General features: G+C 36.9%; 1 protein-coding gene across 15 annotated transcripts in view; it reads left to right on the top strand.

Moving 5' to 3' along the window:
- DLG2 (discs large MAGUK scaffold protein 2) overlaps window positions 1–17,619 on the top strand; it is a 2,231,561-nt gene that overhangs the window by 449,707 nt on the left and 1,764,235 nt on the right. For 2 of the 15 annotated variants that reach the window (XM_043918979.1, XM_043918971.1), the window contains exon 1: window positions 2,478–3,016. The exons of the other annotated variants lie outside the window; for them this stretch is intronic. In XM_043918979.1, the coding sequence (XP_043774914.1) occupies window positions 2,987–3,016 (30 nt within the window). In that variant the 5' untranslated portion in view covers window positions 2,478–2,986. Of the gene's footprint in view, window positions 1–2,477; window positions 3,017–17,619 lie in introns of those variants that run through there. 15 annotated transcript variants of the gene reach the window in all.

The following is a 17,619-nucleotide window of genomic DNA, read 5'->3' as shown; positions in this document are numbered from 1 at the left end:
TTCTTAACTCAGCTCAAAGATTCTTTTCTAGGAAGCCTTCTCTGACTCCTTCACTCGGGGTTAAATACTTGTACTTGTGGTTCTCAAACACCCGAAGTGCTTGCTCTACTGTACTTTCATTGCTGAATCACTTGAGGGCAAGGATTCTGCCGGGTTGTGCTCGCCCTGGTGTCCCCATATAAGTGCATACTGTGGGAATGGGAATAGAGACATGCCTCAGGAGCTCATGGTCTAGTAGGTGATACAGACATTAATAAAAAAAATCATATAGTGAGTCCTCAACAAATGTGAGTTGGAGGAATGACTTAGGAAGTTTATATGGTATGTCAGGAGCTATGCTGGATGAATTGCCTTTCTCTCCTGCAGATGTTTATAGTTTACAAAGTGTTTCATTTGTGATTAGCCAGCGTCAAAAGAATAGTCGGGCTTCCTGTGCCAGTTTGCCCATTTCTTAAGCTTTCTCTACTATATGTGAAGTGAAAGTCACTCAGTCATGTCCGACTCTTTGCGGCCCCATGGACTGCAGAGAGGAGCCTGCTGGGGCTCCTCTGTCCATGGAATTCTCCAGGCCAGAATACTGGAGTGAGTAGTTGTTCCCTTCTATAGGGGATCTTCCCAATGCAGGGATTGAACCCAGCTCTCCCACATTGCTGGCGGATTCTTTACTGTCTGAGCCACTAGGGAAGCACTTTCTCTATTAAGAGAAAATGGAATATAGTTCTAAAGGTACCTTTCTTCCAAGGATATCTTGTAAAATAACTATCTTCCTCAGCTACCCAATTTACTTTCTCTGTCTTTCTCATCTCCAACAGTCTCTGTTCTGATCATGACCTATAAAGCCCTGGACTTTCAGTAAGTTACTAGGTACCTGTCCTTGGGAAGTCATTTAAGCCTTCAAGTCGGGCATTCTCACCAGAGAAGGTCACAAGTGCTTTGCAAATTTAAAGTGCAATAGGAACATAAAGGCTGATTAGTTTGAAGGTGAATTGATAATCAGTATCAACTGCATATTGGATGGTTTGGTTGTATCAGGGAAGCACTTTGATACTTGGAAATGCTCAAGGTCATGACATTATACATGCTCTGAGACAAGTTTAGAAAGTATTGAATTAAATTAAGCATCATGGTGATATAATAAATGAGGAGGTGAATAGGCAACATGGTGCTTTTTTAATATTTCTCTATAAATGAACCCCATAAGACAGTTATCTAATTGAATGGAGTAGAACATGGGTTTTATTTGTGTTGTTTAACTTGAAAATTATCTGAAGTTTATTACACCAGTAGGGTAACAGTTCACGGGAAATTGTCTTTTAATCATAGATAATTGTGTGCCATTTTTCTTCTCTGAACACATATTTGATTTGCTATGAATTTTAAATTTTTTAATTCTTTAGGAACAGTGCTCTCATTTTGGTAAGATAATGGCATGTCAGTTTCTGAGACATTCATCTGTTTAGCAATCAGGAGAATATTGAGATGAGAACCTGAAAAATTCATGAAAGGTAGAAGAGTCTTACATGTTCACACATTTTCAAATTATTTATTGTAGGAAATACACTTTTTATAAAAAAGTAAGAGGGATTGGGAGGGTTGGGGAATGGTTCTACTGGTATTTAAATAAGTGATCCTAACATACGGGTCCCAAGGGATTTTCTCTTGTTGTCATTCCTGGGCCAGTTGACTTTTTTTTCCCCAGTGAGAGGGAAAACTGATTTTCCATGTTTATTGGTCAGTCATTGCTTTCCATTCCGTCACTCACTTCTCTCTTATTCCCGCCCCCCCCCCCCCCTTTCTACCCTGTTTCTTTCTGTTTCAAGTCTGTCTCTGCCTGTGTGTCTGAGGATGAAAAAAAAAAAAAGTATATTATTATCCAGAGTGATGCTTGTCAAGCGCCTCAGAGGCAGTGTCTGCAGCAGTTTCACTGGAAGAAAGGGAGGGATTTGGGGAGAAGGGGGAGGGTTAATCATTTGCTGTTAAAACCCTCAGAAGGGAACACAGAGCTCTGCCCACATAATAAGTGCCTGCAGGCAGCTAGTGAAGAGGGAAAAGTTTGGGAAAACTCATTTTTTGTCTCTCAGATTGTGGAACTTCTGTAAACGCTTTGAAACCTCCTCCCACCTCGATTTTCTAATATACTTATTTGTAGAGATATTCAGGTTGTTTGTGTATGCTCATATGTCAGAGAAGGCACATATAGGTACACAAACAAAAGAAGAAAGCTGACATTTTCTAAGTGAAGCCTTCAAACCCTCAGTTTTTAAAATCGGTACCTTTTCCAGCTGTTAGTCATTTGTAAGCTGTTGCCCTTGTAATTGCAAGTGAGTTGAGATGTGATGCATGCAGTGCCGCACGCACCTTCGCTTTTCAGTCATATCTTTCGAGTCATTTAGACTGCCGGGAATCATGCTCATAATAAATAGCTTTTTATTACCCAAAGCCGCTGTTCTGGCAGCAGAACGCCAGCCCTCTGATAGATGGGCCGCGGAGTTTTTTGTGTTGTGCTTACTCAGAGTTGTTAGCAGCAAAGAGGAAGGCAGCTAAGGGGGGACTTTGGCAGAGGAGATCTTATGGGTAGACCGAAGCCGCAGATCAGAATTCAGAAACGGGAACGAGAGCTGAAATGTGATTCTCTGGTGCTTGGTGTAACACTCCTCTCCACGCTAGAACTGTGCGAGGCGCTCCGGGAGCCTTGTTCCGATCACGGAATCCACTGAAGGACCATGCAGCCGCGGAGCCCCGAAAGCCGTCGGGAAGTTTTGCCGGAGCTGATTTCTAGGGGATTTTCCGGTGCCTAGGAGAATCCTGCATGCCTTGAGCTCTATGGAGGAGGGCTCGAGTTTCCCATGAGGGGCCCCCTTGGAAAAGCCGTCTGTGCAGAATCCAGGCTCTGCTTCCTTCTGTGTGAAAAACCGAAAGGCTTTTCTCACCTTTGCTGGTTTGCTGGTGTGATTTCCATGTACTGAGCCCTGTGTAGGGATCCAGGATGGATTGCCTGTGCATTGTCACCACAAAGGTAGGATAGGAAGCAGGGCTGTTGTGTGCAGCATTTTTCTGTTCTTATTCTGGTCCTGTGGTTAAACAGCTCTGGTTGGTGCTGCCAGTTCATGAGATAAAATGATTAGTATAATTTACTTTGCTGGGCATTTTGTTCCCCACAGGGTCTGAGGGTCCTGCCTTTATTGGTTTTCAACTTCTTAAAGTGATATTGTGTGTTTGTGCAAATGAAAGGAGAATGTGCCTGTGCTTTTTATGGCAGGATTTGCTTTTTCATCTATTTATAGCTCAATATTAAAATATCTGTAGTAGTATTGTAGCTCAAACATCATTTTAACATAACATATCAGGGTAGTCTTTCTGAGTGTGTTAATTAGCTTTTCATTTAAAGACCATGTCTTCTATGCTTGAGGAAGCCAATCAGCTTTACTGTGGCTTGACATATTGTTTCTGATTGGAGAATTCTGATATTCTGCATTTTAGTGATTTTTTAAAGGAAAAATTCTTTAGACTCTGATTTGAAACAAACAAACACAATATTTAATGTTGAAATGCTTCTATTTTGTTAAGAAGCAAATTAAGTGTTTGTATTATGAGAAACAGAAACAAAAGTGGGAGTGGAATAAAATCAATAGGCAGTTCTCTTATGGGTTTACAGAAAGTAGCTAAACATTTCAAGCCCATTTTATGTTATTTTTATCAGTCCCAAACAATGTATTTCAATTTTATCATCAATGGTTATTTGAATAGAAATTACTATTGTTTTTAGAAAAAACTAATTAAAACACATTAATTCACTAACTCCCTTTTCATTCTGCATTTAAGCATAACATGAATTAATTTGAGCTATATCTTTTAGTATCTCACATTGATTGGGCATCCATTAATGACAAAATCAATCGCTTTAGTGCATGAGACTCATAGATTTCTCACTGTGATCCCCTTTCATTGCTAAAGAAAAGATTATTTAATTTTGAACCCACCAACCAAGTTCTCCATAGTATGACCTTAAATTTTTTTACTTTTACAGATTATATTTCAGAAAATCTTAAGGGATATCTTCCTATAAGGCCTAGTATCACATGGTAGCTTCAACTGATGTTAATGGACTTGAAGCCTAAAACTTCCAGTTGGGTTAGTGGACCAGGCCTCAAAGTTAGATGAATGCCTTCTTTTATTTCAAAAAATTGCCAAGCATCTCATTCAGTTTTTCCAATTGTCAATGAAAATAAACTAAAATGATTTTTTTAGAAAAGGTAAGTGGGAGTTTGTATTTCCTTATATAATCCAGGAAATTGTCTCTGAAATATGTTTTACTTTTCCCGAGGTATTACACCTGGTGTTACTTTTCTTGAGAGAATGCTGTCAAATCTGACCTACATGTATTTCATAATTATTTCAAAATCAGAATAATTGAAAATACTATAAAACATAATTAGTACTTTAAAAATGTTACAAAAATTTATTAATTAGAACTCAAAACTGGAAATCTGTTGCATTAAACAAAGTAAATCGACACTGAAATCTGTTTCCTCAATTTGAAAAATATAATCTAAAAACATGTCATGTGCTATAAATCCATTTATCAGAATATTAATGACTACAGGTACAAGGTAAGAAACATTATTACTCTGCTTTAAATGTTGTATCAGAAATAAATGTTATTGTTACAGCATTTTGATTTATCATGTAAATTATACAATTCAACAGGATAAATATCCATGTGAGATTTCATGAATATTCTGAATTAATTATGTTCATGAATATTTCTAGGGTGGCACCTCTCTAGGACAGAGCTACTTACCACAAAGTTATATCATGATGTTTGAAAGTGAAAGTGAAGTTGCTCAGTCGTGTCTGACTCTTTGCGACCCCATGGACTGTAGCCCACCAGGTTCCTCCATCCATGGGATTTTTCAGGCAAGAATACTGGAGTGGGTTGCCATTTCCTTCTCCAGGAGATCTTCCCGACTCAGGGATTGAACCCGGGTCTCCCGCATTGTAGGCAGATGGTTTACCATCTGAGCCACCAGGGAAGTCCTATTATGATGTTTAAATGGTAATTAATGTATGGTTGATTTTAAAGCTGCATATGGGTGAGGAGACTTCCTCAAGGACTGCAGAATGCAAATCTTGTTCGCTTCAGCCACCTCCACTGATACTCTTTTTTTTTCCCCCAAGTGACTATGTACTTGGGATGTCCTTGTTCTACTTTCCTGGGACGTTTTGGCAGGAAACTTGCCAACAACTTGGAAATTTTAATTCTGTCTCAGTTCCCCCCCCATCACATTCTTCCCCACAAGGGGTCCACCTGCTAGCACTTCTGGCTGAGAGGTTTTCCTCAGGTTTTGCTTTGCTGAAGCTTCCTGCGAGACTGGAACTGCTGACTAACTCCCGGGTCTGCCCAGGCTCAGCCTCATCTGTGGCACAGCTGAGTGAGCACGCCTGACCACGCTCCCACCAGAGCCCCGTGGCAGGGAGCACAGGTACTTCCACCCGCTCTCTTCTTTCCTTCCCATCTTGGCATGAAATGCACTGGACCGTCCCCTTACGTCCTGTGACCTCTTGGCTCTCTCTCCATTCTCCCTTCTGTTGTACCCACTGTGGAAATAAATTCCTCTTCATAGCTTGCTCCATAGTCTTAAGAATAATGTGAGAAGATGAATGAAAGGAGAGATTATGACAAATCGAGACAAGGCACTGCATAATGGCAGTATAAAAGGATCCATTAGACATACCAGAGAAGTGTTTTTCTTTTTCACTTTTCTGCATGTAAAAGGCAGGAAATGATTATGGCCTGTTTCATAATAATCTAACACCCCCCCACCCTGATAAAGTAATCCTAGATCTCACCCATATGACTCAGATTGCTTAAGGTCTTAAGTGCTCCAGTCTGACCAGACTGAGTTGCAGAACCTTATAGTTTTGGGGTAAGATATTTTCGGCCAGAAAATCATCAGAGCACCTGAAAACTCAGATTTTCTTTCACCTGGATCCCAAGGTCATTTCTGATGTTAAGATAAGTCACTTGTATAAGATTGAATCTCCTCTTTTGAGTGTTTTTGTCCAGGTTCCATTTTAGCCCCTTTGTCACAAATGTCAGTACTGAGAAAGGAGAAGTGACATGACTTAGTTGAAGAGCAGCGCTCTGGTGCAAGACAGAGATTTAAACTGTTCTCACACTTACTGACTTTAGGACTTGAAAAAGTTTTTAACTTCCCTGAATCTCAATTTCCTCATTTGTGAAAAAGATATGCTATCACCTATATGTAAGCGGTGTTGCGGTCAAGTATTGAGAGTACCCAGCGCAGCATCTGGCGTAATGAAACAATTAACTCAGGGATAATTTATTGATCAACTCCCAAGATATACCTTTAATTTATCCCTTTCTTTGAGTATGGTCATTGAGAAAAACGTGGTCATCCCAATAAACACGGTTTAGTGACTGATACAACATGCTCTATAGAATGGACAGTTCTTAAATTATGTCTTTAATAATTAAAATATAATAATCCCAATGATTGTGATAACCAGAATACAAGGCTTCCCTGGTGGCTCAGTCAGTAAAGAATCTGCCTGCAATGCAGGAGACCTGGGTTCCATCATCCCTGGAGAAGAGAATGGCAACCCACTTCAGTATTCTTGCCTGGAAAATTCCATGGACAGAGGAGCCTGGTGGGCTACAGTCCATGGGGTCACAGAGTCAAACACCACTGAGCACCTAACACCCAGAAAACAAGGAAAATAATATTAGCCTCTGTTAAGCGAGAAACATGCTGTTAGATGATTGATCAATAGGACCGCAGTTCTGGATAGCAGGCAGAATATTTTGGGCTAAATTTAATAAAATGTGAACAGTTGGTAGAATTTTTCTTTTGCTATGTAGGAATTCTCAAGTATCATATGCAATAGCATATGGGATTTGATACAAGAACAGAAGAAATGTGGAACTGTGAAAAAAATCAAAGTAAATCTGTACTTTGTAACTTTGGACACCTAAAGGCATCTGGACATCACTGTCCCTTCCTGTAAAACAGGTGTATATTAATGCATCTTTGAGGTCCTTCCTTTTTCATCCTAATCTAATGTTATTCTAAAGTATATTATCTCTGCAACTAAAATTATTCATGTACACTAAGTATCTTAAAAAGTAGTAGTGGGTGAATCATATTTCAGGTGTCCATTAATTAGACATTTAAAAAAGTTTTAAAAAATCTATTAAGATAGTTGCAATGTGGTGGCTCAGTGGTAGAGAATCTACCTGCTAATCCAGGAGACGCAGGTTCGATCCTTGAGTCAGGAAGATCCCCTGGAGTAGGAAATGGCAACCCACTCCAGTATTCTTGTGTAGAAAATTCCATGGACAAAAGAGACTGGTGGGATACAGTCCACAGGGTCGCACAAAGTTGGACACACTCACACCCATATTGTTATTCCTTAATTTTTAAAATATTACATGATGGTAGTTTCAATTGTTAATATGTGTAACAGGTTGATGTGCATAATAAAATTCAAATAGCAGAATGAAATGTGGACCAGGCAGCATAAAAGAGGGTTTTATTGATGTCAATACTACATCTGTTCTGTGAATAACACTTTTTGTATTCATCAACCCACCATCTTTTTAAGAGTCCTTTAGAATTTCTAAAAGGGAGTAGCTGTTTCTGGGAAGTTGAAAGATATTTTTGCTAATGCTAATATGTATTATTTATTATTTTTAATAGAAAAAGTGTTATGTTGTACTCTTATATTAATCATGGAAGTATTCCCAACTATAGGTTTTTTGTTTTTTTTTTGAGGGGAGCTAAAATAATTTTTATTTTCCAGAAGAGCTTTATGTAGAGAAAATGAAACAAATCACCGAGGCAACAAATGTTTTTTCGGAGTGGCTCTGTCTTCATCGACAAAGCTATTTATTCATGCGGTTATATAGTTGCATCTGCTCTCATGCAGCTATAGAAGCAGCACATCCATTCATTCATCTTATTCATTTAACAAGTATTTATTGAATGCTTAATATGTGCCTGACACTGGAAGGCATGGGGATATAATGAACAATCTGTTCTTGTGAAACTTTTAGTCTGATGGGAAAACAACCAATTATAGAAATAACAGTGTGTGATAGGAGGTAAGTGTAGGGTGCTTTGAAATGAGCACAGGGCTACCTAAGAATCTGCTGGGTTGGATTACAGGGTAGGTAGGGGTTTCATATCAGGAAAGGGTTTTCTGAGGAAGTGACAATTAGACTGATATGCAGGATGGAGGGCACAATGGGGGAAATAGTGTTTTAGGTCAAGTCCCAGATGTGACAGATTGCTAGAAGAGAGAAAAGTGGGAGAATGGCATAGCCCAGTGTGGCCTGGATGTACGGTGTCCACCGTGAGTAGCAAGATAACAAAGGATGCAGAAAGAGTAGAGGCCCAGTCATAAATATCAAGTTGAGATATTATCTTAAAGGAAATAGAATTTTCCTTCCATCATTAACCCTGGTCTCAAATCCCAGTTCGCCCTGACTTCTCACCCATTTCATTTCTCTGATTTGAGCTCTCTGCTATTATCTGCCACATCCCCCTTTGCCCATCCTTACGCCTGTTCAGTAAAAATAGTGGTTTTACCTTTCAGTAACTAGATGACCTTCTCTGAAATGTAGTTTTCTCTTCTATAAAATGGTCCATATCTTTCAGGATTGTTTTGACAATAAGAACTATAAAGCACTTTTAGCATGTTATGTTGTAGGGGTGCGTACTTTTATTTAATTATGGTGCAAGTGGGGGGCCCTGTGGAGGGCCACAGTCTCCCCATCTTCTTCTCTTTTCATGATGCTTTTCTCATCTCTTTCCTGACAGTGACATTGATCCTGATACATAACATCTCAACCAAGCATCTGCAACGTGGCAGGTCCACTTAACAGAAATTGGAACAGGAGGCTTAATGGATCAGGAAAAATCTGCTGGGTGGCAGAGAGAGGCAGAAATACAGCTAATAGTAGGGAAATTTTAATAAACTCTGGCCTTTTAGTATAGAAAAGGGACAAGAGCCAATGTGAAAAGATTTTATGACTACATTAGTAACCTGGGATTAAGCATTTTAATTGCATAAAACACTTCAGCATATTAATTGCATTAATATAATAGCTTAAATTTCCTTTATTAAGTATTCCATACAACTCCCAGAATGGTCAATCTAATATAAACATCTAACGGCATAACTCTCACATGGAGGCCCTGCTTGAATTCAAGATGAGTGATTGTCCAAATTCTTACCACAGTATGTAGATCTCCCTGGACCTAGCACCTCATTTCTTCTCCTGTCTCATCTTCCATTAGTCTACTTTGTATTTTATACTCCAGGAATGTTAAAAAAAATTCATGGACCAGACTACTTCTATGTCTATGCTACTTTTTCTGTCCTTCTTTAACTCACTGGCCCATTGGCCTTGCTGGCGCTGCTCTGTTCTTTGAAGGCGTTAGCCATGTCTCTGCTTTGGAGACTTGCACTCACTAGTCCTCTGTTTAGATGGCGTCATCCATCTGTCTCAATCTTACTTATCTTCTAGTTCTGGCTGTTCATGCCATAAGCTTTCCTAAAATCTCCAGTTAGATTTGGTATATTGAATAGCTGGGACATATTTCTGACATGGAGACAACTTAACTCCTCTACTCCTTAGACTATCTAAGAAACAACAAAGCAGTTTCTTAGAGGGGATTCAAACCCAGGTCTTTGTCACTGACGTCCATGCTCCTATCCACTATCATTGTCTCTTGGTTAAGTAACTTCACATTTATAATGTAGTTAAAACATACTCTTGATACTACATTTTGGATTTGGTTCCTCTCAACCTAAGCATCTAATTAAATAAAAATAATGCACCCACATAATGGTTAATTTAAAGTTATTCATAATTAACTGTAGGTTTGTATTTTCTGAACACATATCCATAGCGTGTAAAAGTAAACTTTTAGAAATGGAATAAAAATGTATCATGTGAATCATACCAGTCATCTGTTGATACAGCTGTAGTAAATAGTCCTTCCTGCCAAACCTGATTACCAGGATGTTATTCACAACATCAGCCCTTTCTTGACACTATGAGTAAAAGCTACGCGTGTTGTGAAAAGCTATGACTTTGGGAGAATTATCCTTTATAAGACTTTTAGGTAAATTTCATTTTATGAGACAACTGTGGGTTTGCAAAGGAAACAAGTGCAAATCATATTTTGCAAGTCAGATAACATTTAAGCACATTTATTGTGTTCAAAATTTTTTAAATGCATAACTGTCTTTATAAAGTATAAAGTAATTTATCACTTCCTTTTATTATTTATTTCATCTGAATGTTTGTAGATAAGATTTTCTTAAAGCAGATTATTCATGATTACAGCTTTCTGAGAGACCTGTCTCATTGCACATATGCATGTTTCACCAAAGGCAATTTGGGAATGTGTGTTGGACCAAGGTTCAGAAAATAAAGTTATAGATGTGGATTTGCCATTTATTATGTTAGTAATTTTAGTCAATTCAGTTTACTCTCCCTGAGTCTTATTTTCTCAAGTCTGAAATGGGGATAATAAAACTGACTTATGCATACTTCCTTCACAGGATTATTGTAGAGAATCAAATGAGTTTATTTAAAAATTATAAAATACTTAGACATGGAAAGGATGAGTAAAATTATTGAAAGGAGGAAATCCTAGAGTAAATTGAGATCTTTTATACTATTAACATACTGGGAGGTGGAAAAAATGAGAGCTGTAACCATCTATGTGTTAGAACTAATTTTATGTTGATTACAGGGACCCAAGCAAATTGGCCTTACAATTATTGGGTCTCCCAGAAAACTGAGTATTGGGCATTTGGACAGCAGCTGACATCCACAACTGAATTTGGCTTAGAGTGGCTGCACAGTATAGGGCTCAGAAGCATAGCTTTTGGAGTCAGATTCTTGCTGGAGTCCTAGTTCTGCCAGTTATTAGTTCTGTTGTCTGGGCCAAATTACTTAACCTAAATCTCAGTTTCTTTATTTGTAAAATGAAACAACAATAAGCACTTCAAAGGGATGTTGTGAGGATTAAATACAATATTCATTGCCTCCACAAATATTTGCTGAGTACAAACATGTGCCAGGCAGTACTGTAAGCAGTGAATAAAGACATGGACCCTGCCCTCAGAGAATTTATGTTATAGAGTGAAGAGACTGGCCCTTACTAGGCACACAGATAGAAAACATGATAGCAATAGCTGCTACAATTTAAAAAGCTGAGAAATGGAATATAGAAAGACAGATGAGTATAAAAAGAGAGAAGGGCTATGCTAGATAGGGCAGACAGAGAAGTTCTCTCTGAAAAGGTTCTGGGAATTTGAAAGGAACAACTTCATGAAGATCTTGGGAAAAACATTCTAGGCAAGCGGGACAGCAAGTATAAATATATACATAGGGCTTAGTATAGTGGCTATACATAATGTATGGTCACCGTATAGCTGTGAATTTTTCTGTTTCTCCTCCTCATTTTCCTCTTTCATTTTCTCTTATTTAGGGAATCTGACATTTAAGAATAAATTTCAAAGTACAATCACTAACTCAACAAGTCATTTACCACTGTAGTGGCAAACTTTTATTACATAGTCATGGTGATGGGCATTTCCTCTGGCCTTTCATGAATCTTTCCCAGGTTAATATGTGTTTATTGATGAGAAAAAGAGACCAGATATTTTAACCTTTTCTAGTGTACATTCACAATTAGTATCAGATTTGAAATCCTATGAAAATATTCTCCCCCAAATACCTCTATTCCAATATTCCTGCACACACATATCCATTTCTTTGCATCTAAGTAATTCAGTTCTTGAACTAAGCTTTCAGAAGGCAACAGGTTTTGTGAAAAAGTGGTTTGACAGTACATGAATAAATTCTTAGAATTTGGAGTTTTATTTACCCATTAAGTAATCTTAAGTCAAAAGTTCCAGGAAAATAGCCGTTCTTTGGAGCCCTCTGAGCATAAATCCTTCTCCTGCTCTATTGTCTGCTCCTTGGATGGTATGCTTCTTTCTCACTTGTTATGGTTAGATAATGCAAGTTGTTCTACCCTACCACAGTGCCGTTTTCCAATTATCCTTAGAAAAGTGGGAACTGATCTCCGTTTTTATTTTCCCCTAAATTTCAATCTATCCCAATTCCCATTCATTCTTCCTACCTTCTCCCTCCTTTTACCCTTCGACATTTTTTATACTGTTAACTGGGACCTTCCTTACAAAATAAAAATACATGCACACACATACCTGTGTGTATACTTTGTATGTATGTTGCAATTCTGGTTAATACCCTTCAGGAGTTCCCAGTACCCTTCTTCCTCATTATTCAAAGTGTGGTCTGTTGACCAATTTCAATGGCATCCTTTCAGAGCTTGTTGGAAATGCAGAATCTTGAGTCCCATGCTAGAACTACTGGGTCAGAACTCGTGTTTTAGCAAGATAACTAGATGATTTGTATACTCAGTTGCTTTTGCACCCTTGGATTTAAGAATTGGCTTATTGGCTAAAGTTTACTAGCTTAACCTCACATACATGGCCCTCTTTCCTCTGGCCCTTGTCTAACTTTCCTGTCTCTGATCCCATCACCCTTCATGCCTTAGATTAAACTGTAGTCAATTATATTTAGTTCCACAAACAATCTGAATGCCATTCTGTTTCTATGTACCTGCTTTTCTTTTTGTCTATAATGCCTTTCAACTCTCTAGCCTATGCTTTCTTAATAAGCTTTTTTTTTAACCTTTAAGGCTCGACTCAAATGCAGATTTCTTTGTAAATACCTTCCTTGATACTGTTCTCCTGAACCGAGCTAGTCAGTCTTTGTGTCCTAAGTATGAGGTCTGTGTCTGTGTGAAAGTGAAAGTCGCTCTGTCGTGTCTGACTTTTTGACCCATGGACTATATAGGCCATTCTCCAGGCTAGAATACTTGAGTGGGTAGCCTTTTCCTTCTCCAGGGGATCTTCCCAACTCAGGGATCAAACCCAGGTCTCCCACACTGCAGGCGGATTCTTTGCTAGCTGAACCACAAGGGAAGTCCCTATCTGTGTAATAGTCATCATGTAGTACAATTAATTTTTACACATGCCTATCTCTTGCTAAAATGTGATGTCTTTGAAGGTGGTGGGGAAGTTATTAGTCCTGTTTATAGCCTCTGATCTAGTATGGTGCTGACAGGTATACTGTAAGTGTTGCTTGATTCTTTCATGTAACAGACATTTGGTAGACATTGCTGACTAAGTAAATGAACTAGGAAGGAAGTGGATGGAAGCACTTCCTTCCTGCAACTTATGCACACACATATATGTGTATGTTTATATAACATGTGCTTCACAAGAAATATTGGTGAAAGGTATCTTTGTATTCTGATCGATAGAATGTTCAGTTGACAGGCAGGCGATTGGTGAACTTCTCTGTGAATGATTGCCTGACCTGAAATGATACTTGAAATGTCATTTTAGTACAAAAGAAATGGTATAAAAGAGGTAAAAGTCCTCGCATGCTCCAAGAATAATGGCAACTGGATCACATCTATGACAAAATAACTTATAATGAGCATCATTTAAACCTTTAAGAGTCAAATATAAAATACTTGTAGGCCAGTAGCACATTTGTATTAATATTAAATAAAAGCTAAAGCAGCCAGATCAGATTTTCAGTTTGATTTAAAAAAAAAAAGCCAACTTATATCTGTTTAGCTTCTCAGAGATTCTATATAATATGATACTTAACCTAGTTTTAAGGGAAATTATTTGACTTTATAATATGTATATAATATTTTAGTATAAATATATTATAAAGCTCTAATAATTTTTAATTATATAGCATATTTTAGTATAAAACATTAAAATTTATCTTAAAGCTGTGCAATAGAAAATTAAAAAATAGCTTTATTGTCCTAAATCACTAGGTTATAAAATAATTGAAGAAATAATAAAAGTAGTTTTTTTGTTCCCCCCAAAGCAGGATGCATTAGGTTGCACTCAGCTTTCACGGTACAAACTTGTCTAGGAACCGAATGTGTGTTCACAGCACTTCTGCCTTTTTTTTTTTTTAATATTGCTTTGCATTTTAGAGAACAAAATGTATCAGTACCATTGAATGGTTTTACCCCAAGTAACCTCCAAAAGGAAGTTAAAAAAACATAATAATGATTACTGCTTGGAATCTCTCCAACTAACTATAAAGATGACCTCAGCACTATGCAATCAGAGCCCCAAATAGGTATTCTGTTATTTTGTGGTTGAGATAGGAGTTAAAATTTTTAGTCACTTTCAAATATGTTCTTAAATGATTCTGAAAATCCTAGACAGAAATGCCTCAGAATAATCAAATATATCACTTTTCCATGTGGCAATAAAGGCGACAACAGAGATTCTCCCTGAAGACCACTTACTTGCACATATTTTTTAAAATTCCAAAAGTCAGTTCTAAAGATATGAGTCATACCATTTATTACCCATATCAGCAAGAGTTGTTTTGGCCCATAAAACACAGTTGAAATAGTATTAAAACAAAACTTACCTCTCCTATAGTTCATACTTTTACAAAGAGATATATAATTTATCACATTGTATTTATGGTATCTCCAAAAAAATTATTTTCAAATATGGTTCTAAATAGAAACTGTGACGAGGAGTTAGAGATTTTCTTGCTAATAAAAAGTACTTGAAAATCCTTTGCTAAAGACACTGTAAATAAAAACATGCTTTTAGCAAAAAAAAAAAAAAAAGAAATTCTCCCTTCCTGGTCTTTGTTATAACTCCTCTAGGATTTCAAGCAATAGTGCTTTTTTGCTAGTCCTTTAAAATAAAACTGTCCTGAATTAATACACATGTAATTTACTTAGCAATCCGAAGTTCTATTTAAATCTAGGACAGGTCTAATTGTTAGTTCTTCCTGGCTGACTGCTTGATGTTGGCTATGGTGCCTGATCTACAAAAGCCTGAACATTCTTTCATTGATTAACATTTGTCCAAAAACATATATTCATAGGTGTCAGAAAGACAAGGCACATACAAAAATAATATCCATCTACCCTCCTTATCTTTGTGTTAGGCTTTGGCAGAATTTTTAATATCTGAGAAAAACCTCTGACAAGAGAGAACTAGGTACATGTAAAGTGATGGCATTCTGTGTGTACTTTTCAGAAAACACTGTCCAATGTAAATGCAATTTTTGGAAACTCAAGAAGATTATAAGAACAAATTGATATGAACTGCATATTTAATAGGTTATAATTATGTCTTATCATAAGCTCAACTTTTTAAATCCTTTATTCTTTAGAAATATGGTAATTGTCCCCTTTCCTGTGTAGTTAATTATAAATTTCAGGAAAAATTAAGTCGGCTAAAACTCTTGAGTGTTTTTTCTTTGTCTCTATGGTAGCAGTGAAAATAGAAATGAATTGCTTTGATCTTGTTTCTGAATGGCATTTCTTTCCTCAAAGGATGGACCTTATTTGGCAGACCTGAGATTTTAGATATTTTTCATTAGCTGTTTATTCAAAAGAGGTATTTTTTACAGATGAATTTTAAAATGTGTCAGGAAGAAAAATGAAGCTTGTTTTAAAAATCACAGGCTTTGTTTCCACAGAAGTTTGTAGTTTATGATATAATAGATCTGCCAATGAAAATATTCATTGACTCTGGTAGTAGATAATGTTCAAAGTTTCTTTCTTGCAAGGAGAAAAGTACAATTGTAGTTCATTTCTGTTGTCTCATCTTATTATGTCAGTGGGATGCAGTGACAGCATGCAAATATCAATGTCATTTAAAGTATTTTACAAGACTGTATTTTTATTTATTTTTTTTTTCAAAGCTGTATTTTTAATCTTGTGTTTAGAAGCTTAAATTACTCTATTGACTCTAACTCAATGTAGCAATAATTCAACTTTGGAGATTTCTAGAGTTTCAGGGATTATTGGAAGATGCTTCCACAGAATTCTATAATATAATATATTTCTTAGAAATATTTACAGACCAATTATTTCAAATATGTGATACCAGACTGCAGAGTCCATTCCAGCTCCCAAATTTAGTCATCCAAAAACTGTTACACTATTTCAGATGTTCTTTCCAACTTAAATTGAAAACTTAGATTTAAAATTCCTGATGTGTGTAAAGTACTTTCTTATAAGCGGGAGACCTCGGTTTGGTCCCTGGGTTGGGAAAATACCCTGAAGAAGGGAAAGGCTACCCATTCTAGTATTCTGGCCTGTAGAATTCCATGGACAGTCCATGGGGTTTCAAAGACTCAGACACAACTGAACAACTTTCACTTTCATCATTTTTCTCATTTAATTTTCATAGTGAACATGTGAGATTTGTGAGATATGTATTATTTTATACTTAGGGTACAAAAATAGGCTTAGAGAAGCTAAGTGGGATAGGAGGAAAATCTCTGTTTAATAAGATAAATATAAATCTTATTAACATATGTCTGTAATAAATATATTTTATTATATAAATAAATACACTTCTAATTAGAATGTATATTGGACCCTGGCTTAAATATATTCCATTATTATTTTATGTAATCCTAATAATCCTTTAAACTGGGTATTATTCTGTCCACTTTATGGATGAAAAAACTGAAATTCACAGAGTCTAAGAAACTTACTCACAGAGCTAAAAAGCGACAGATTTAGCATTCTCAATAGGGATTCTAAAACAATGGATTCCTCATTGTTTTAAACACTTTCTTCCACTGCCTTTCAGGATAAGTAACTTAATGTTAGAATGAACTAACAACTCACGCCAAGTACCTGCCATCTAATAGTACTCAATAAATATTATTTTATTATAGACCTGGAAAATGCCTTCTTCCAGGGCCCTCTCTCCATTGATGCCATGAAATAAGTTACAACAGTGACTCTCATGTATAATAAATATTTAAATATGGTCTGCTTTGAACATTCCGAGCTTATATAACTCATCATAGTTAATTTATCCAGGTAACCAAATGATTAGAAAATATTTTAACATGGCGTATTTAATCCTCTTATGCACTGGTTAGCACCTCTGCTAACCCAGGCAAATGCCTGCTTGGAGAGTCACAAGAGATTTTGGAAAATGTGATCATGACTCAGCATTGCCATCACTGTCTACTGAAAAACTCTCTCTCTCAGCATTCAGCATCCTTTGGAGAATGGGTCAGCAGCATTTTTCTCATTTGCAGAAGAGCTGAATGCATGATTTCCCAGCACGATGTCAATCTTACTAAGGATTTCCTCAGAAACTAGTTAGGCCAACTCATTTTAAACATCTTTGACACCTGAGAAAATATTAATAAAAGGAAGCAAGTACAAAGATAAGCCCAGAAAGGGATAAAGTTGAATATTGAGGAAGTAAGCCTAAAATTTAATGAGAAATGTTAATGCTGACCATGAGCGGGTTTATCATCTGTAGTTGATATCTTGAACAAGCAGGATATAGTACTAGAAGCCTTCTTATTTGGGCTCTCCATTGTTACTTTAAAACTTCTTGGAGTAGAGTTGATGGATGATATTGTGTATTATATGTGTACAATATAGTCATTTACAATTTTTAAAGATTATACTCTGCTTACCATTTTTATACAATATTATCTATATTTTC

Source organism: Cervus elaphus, chromosome 2 (assembly GCF_910594005.1).
Source record: "Cervus elaphus chromosome 2, mCerEla1.1, whole genome shotgun sequence".
NCBI lineage: Eukaryota > Metazoa > Chordata > Mammalia > Artiodactyla > Cervidae > Cervus > Cervus elaphus.
Note: the sequence above shows the minus strand (reverse complement) of the source record. Positions and strands in the feature narration are given on the sequence as shown.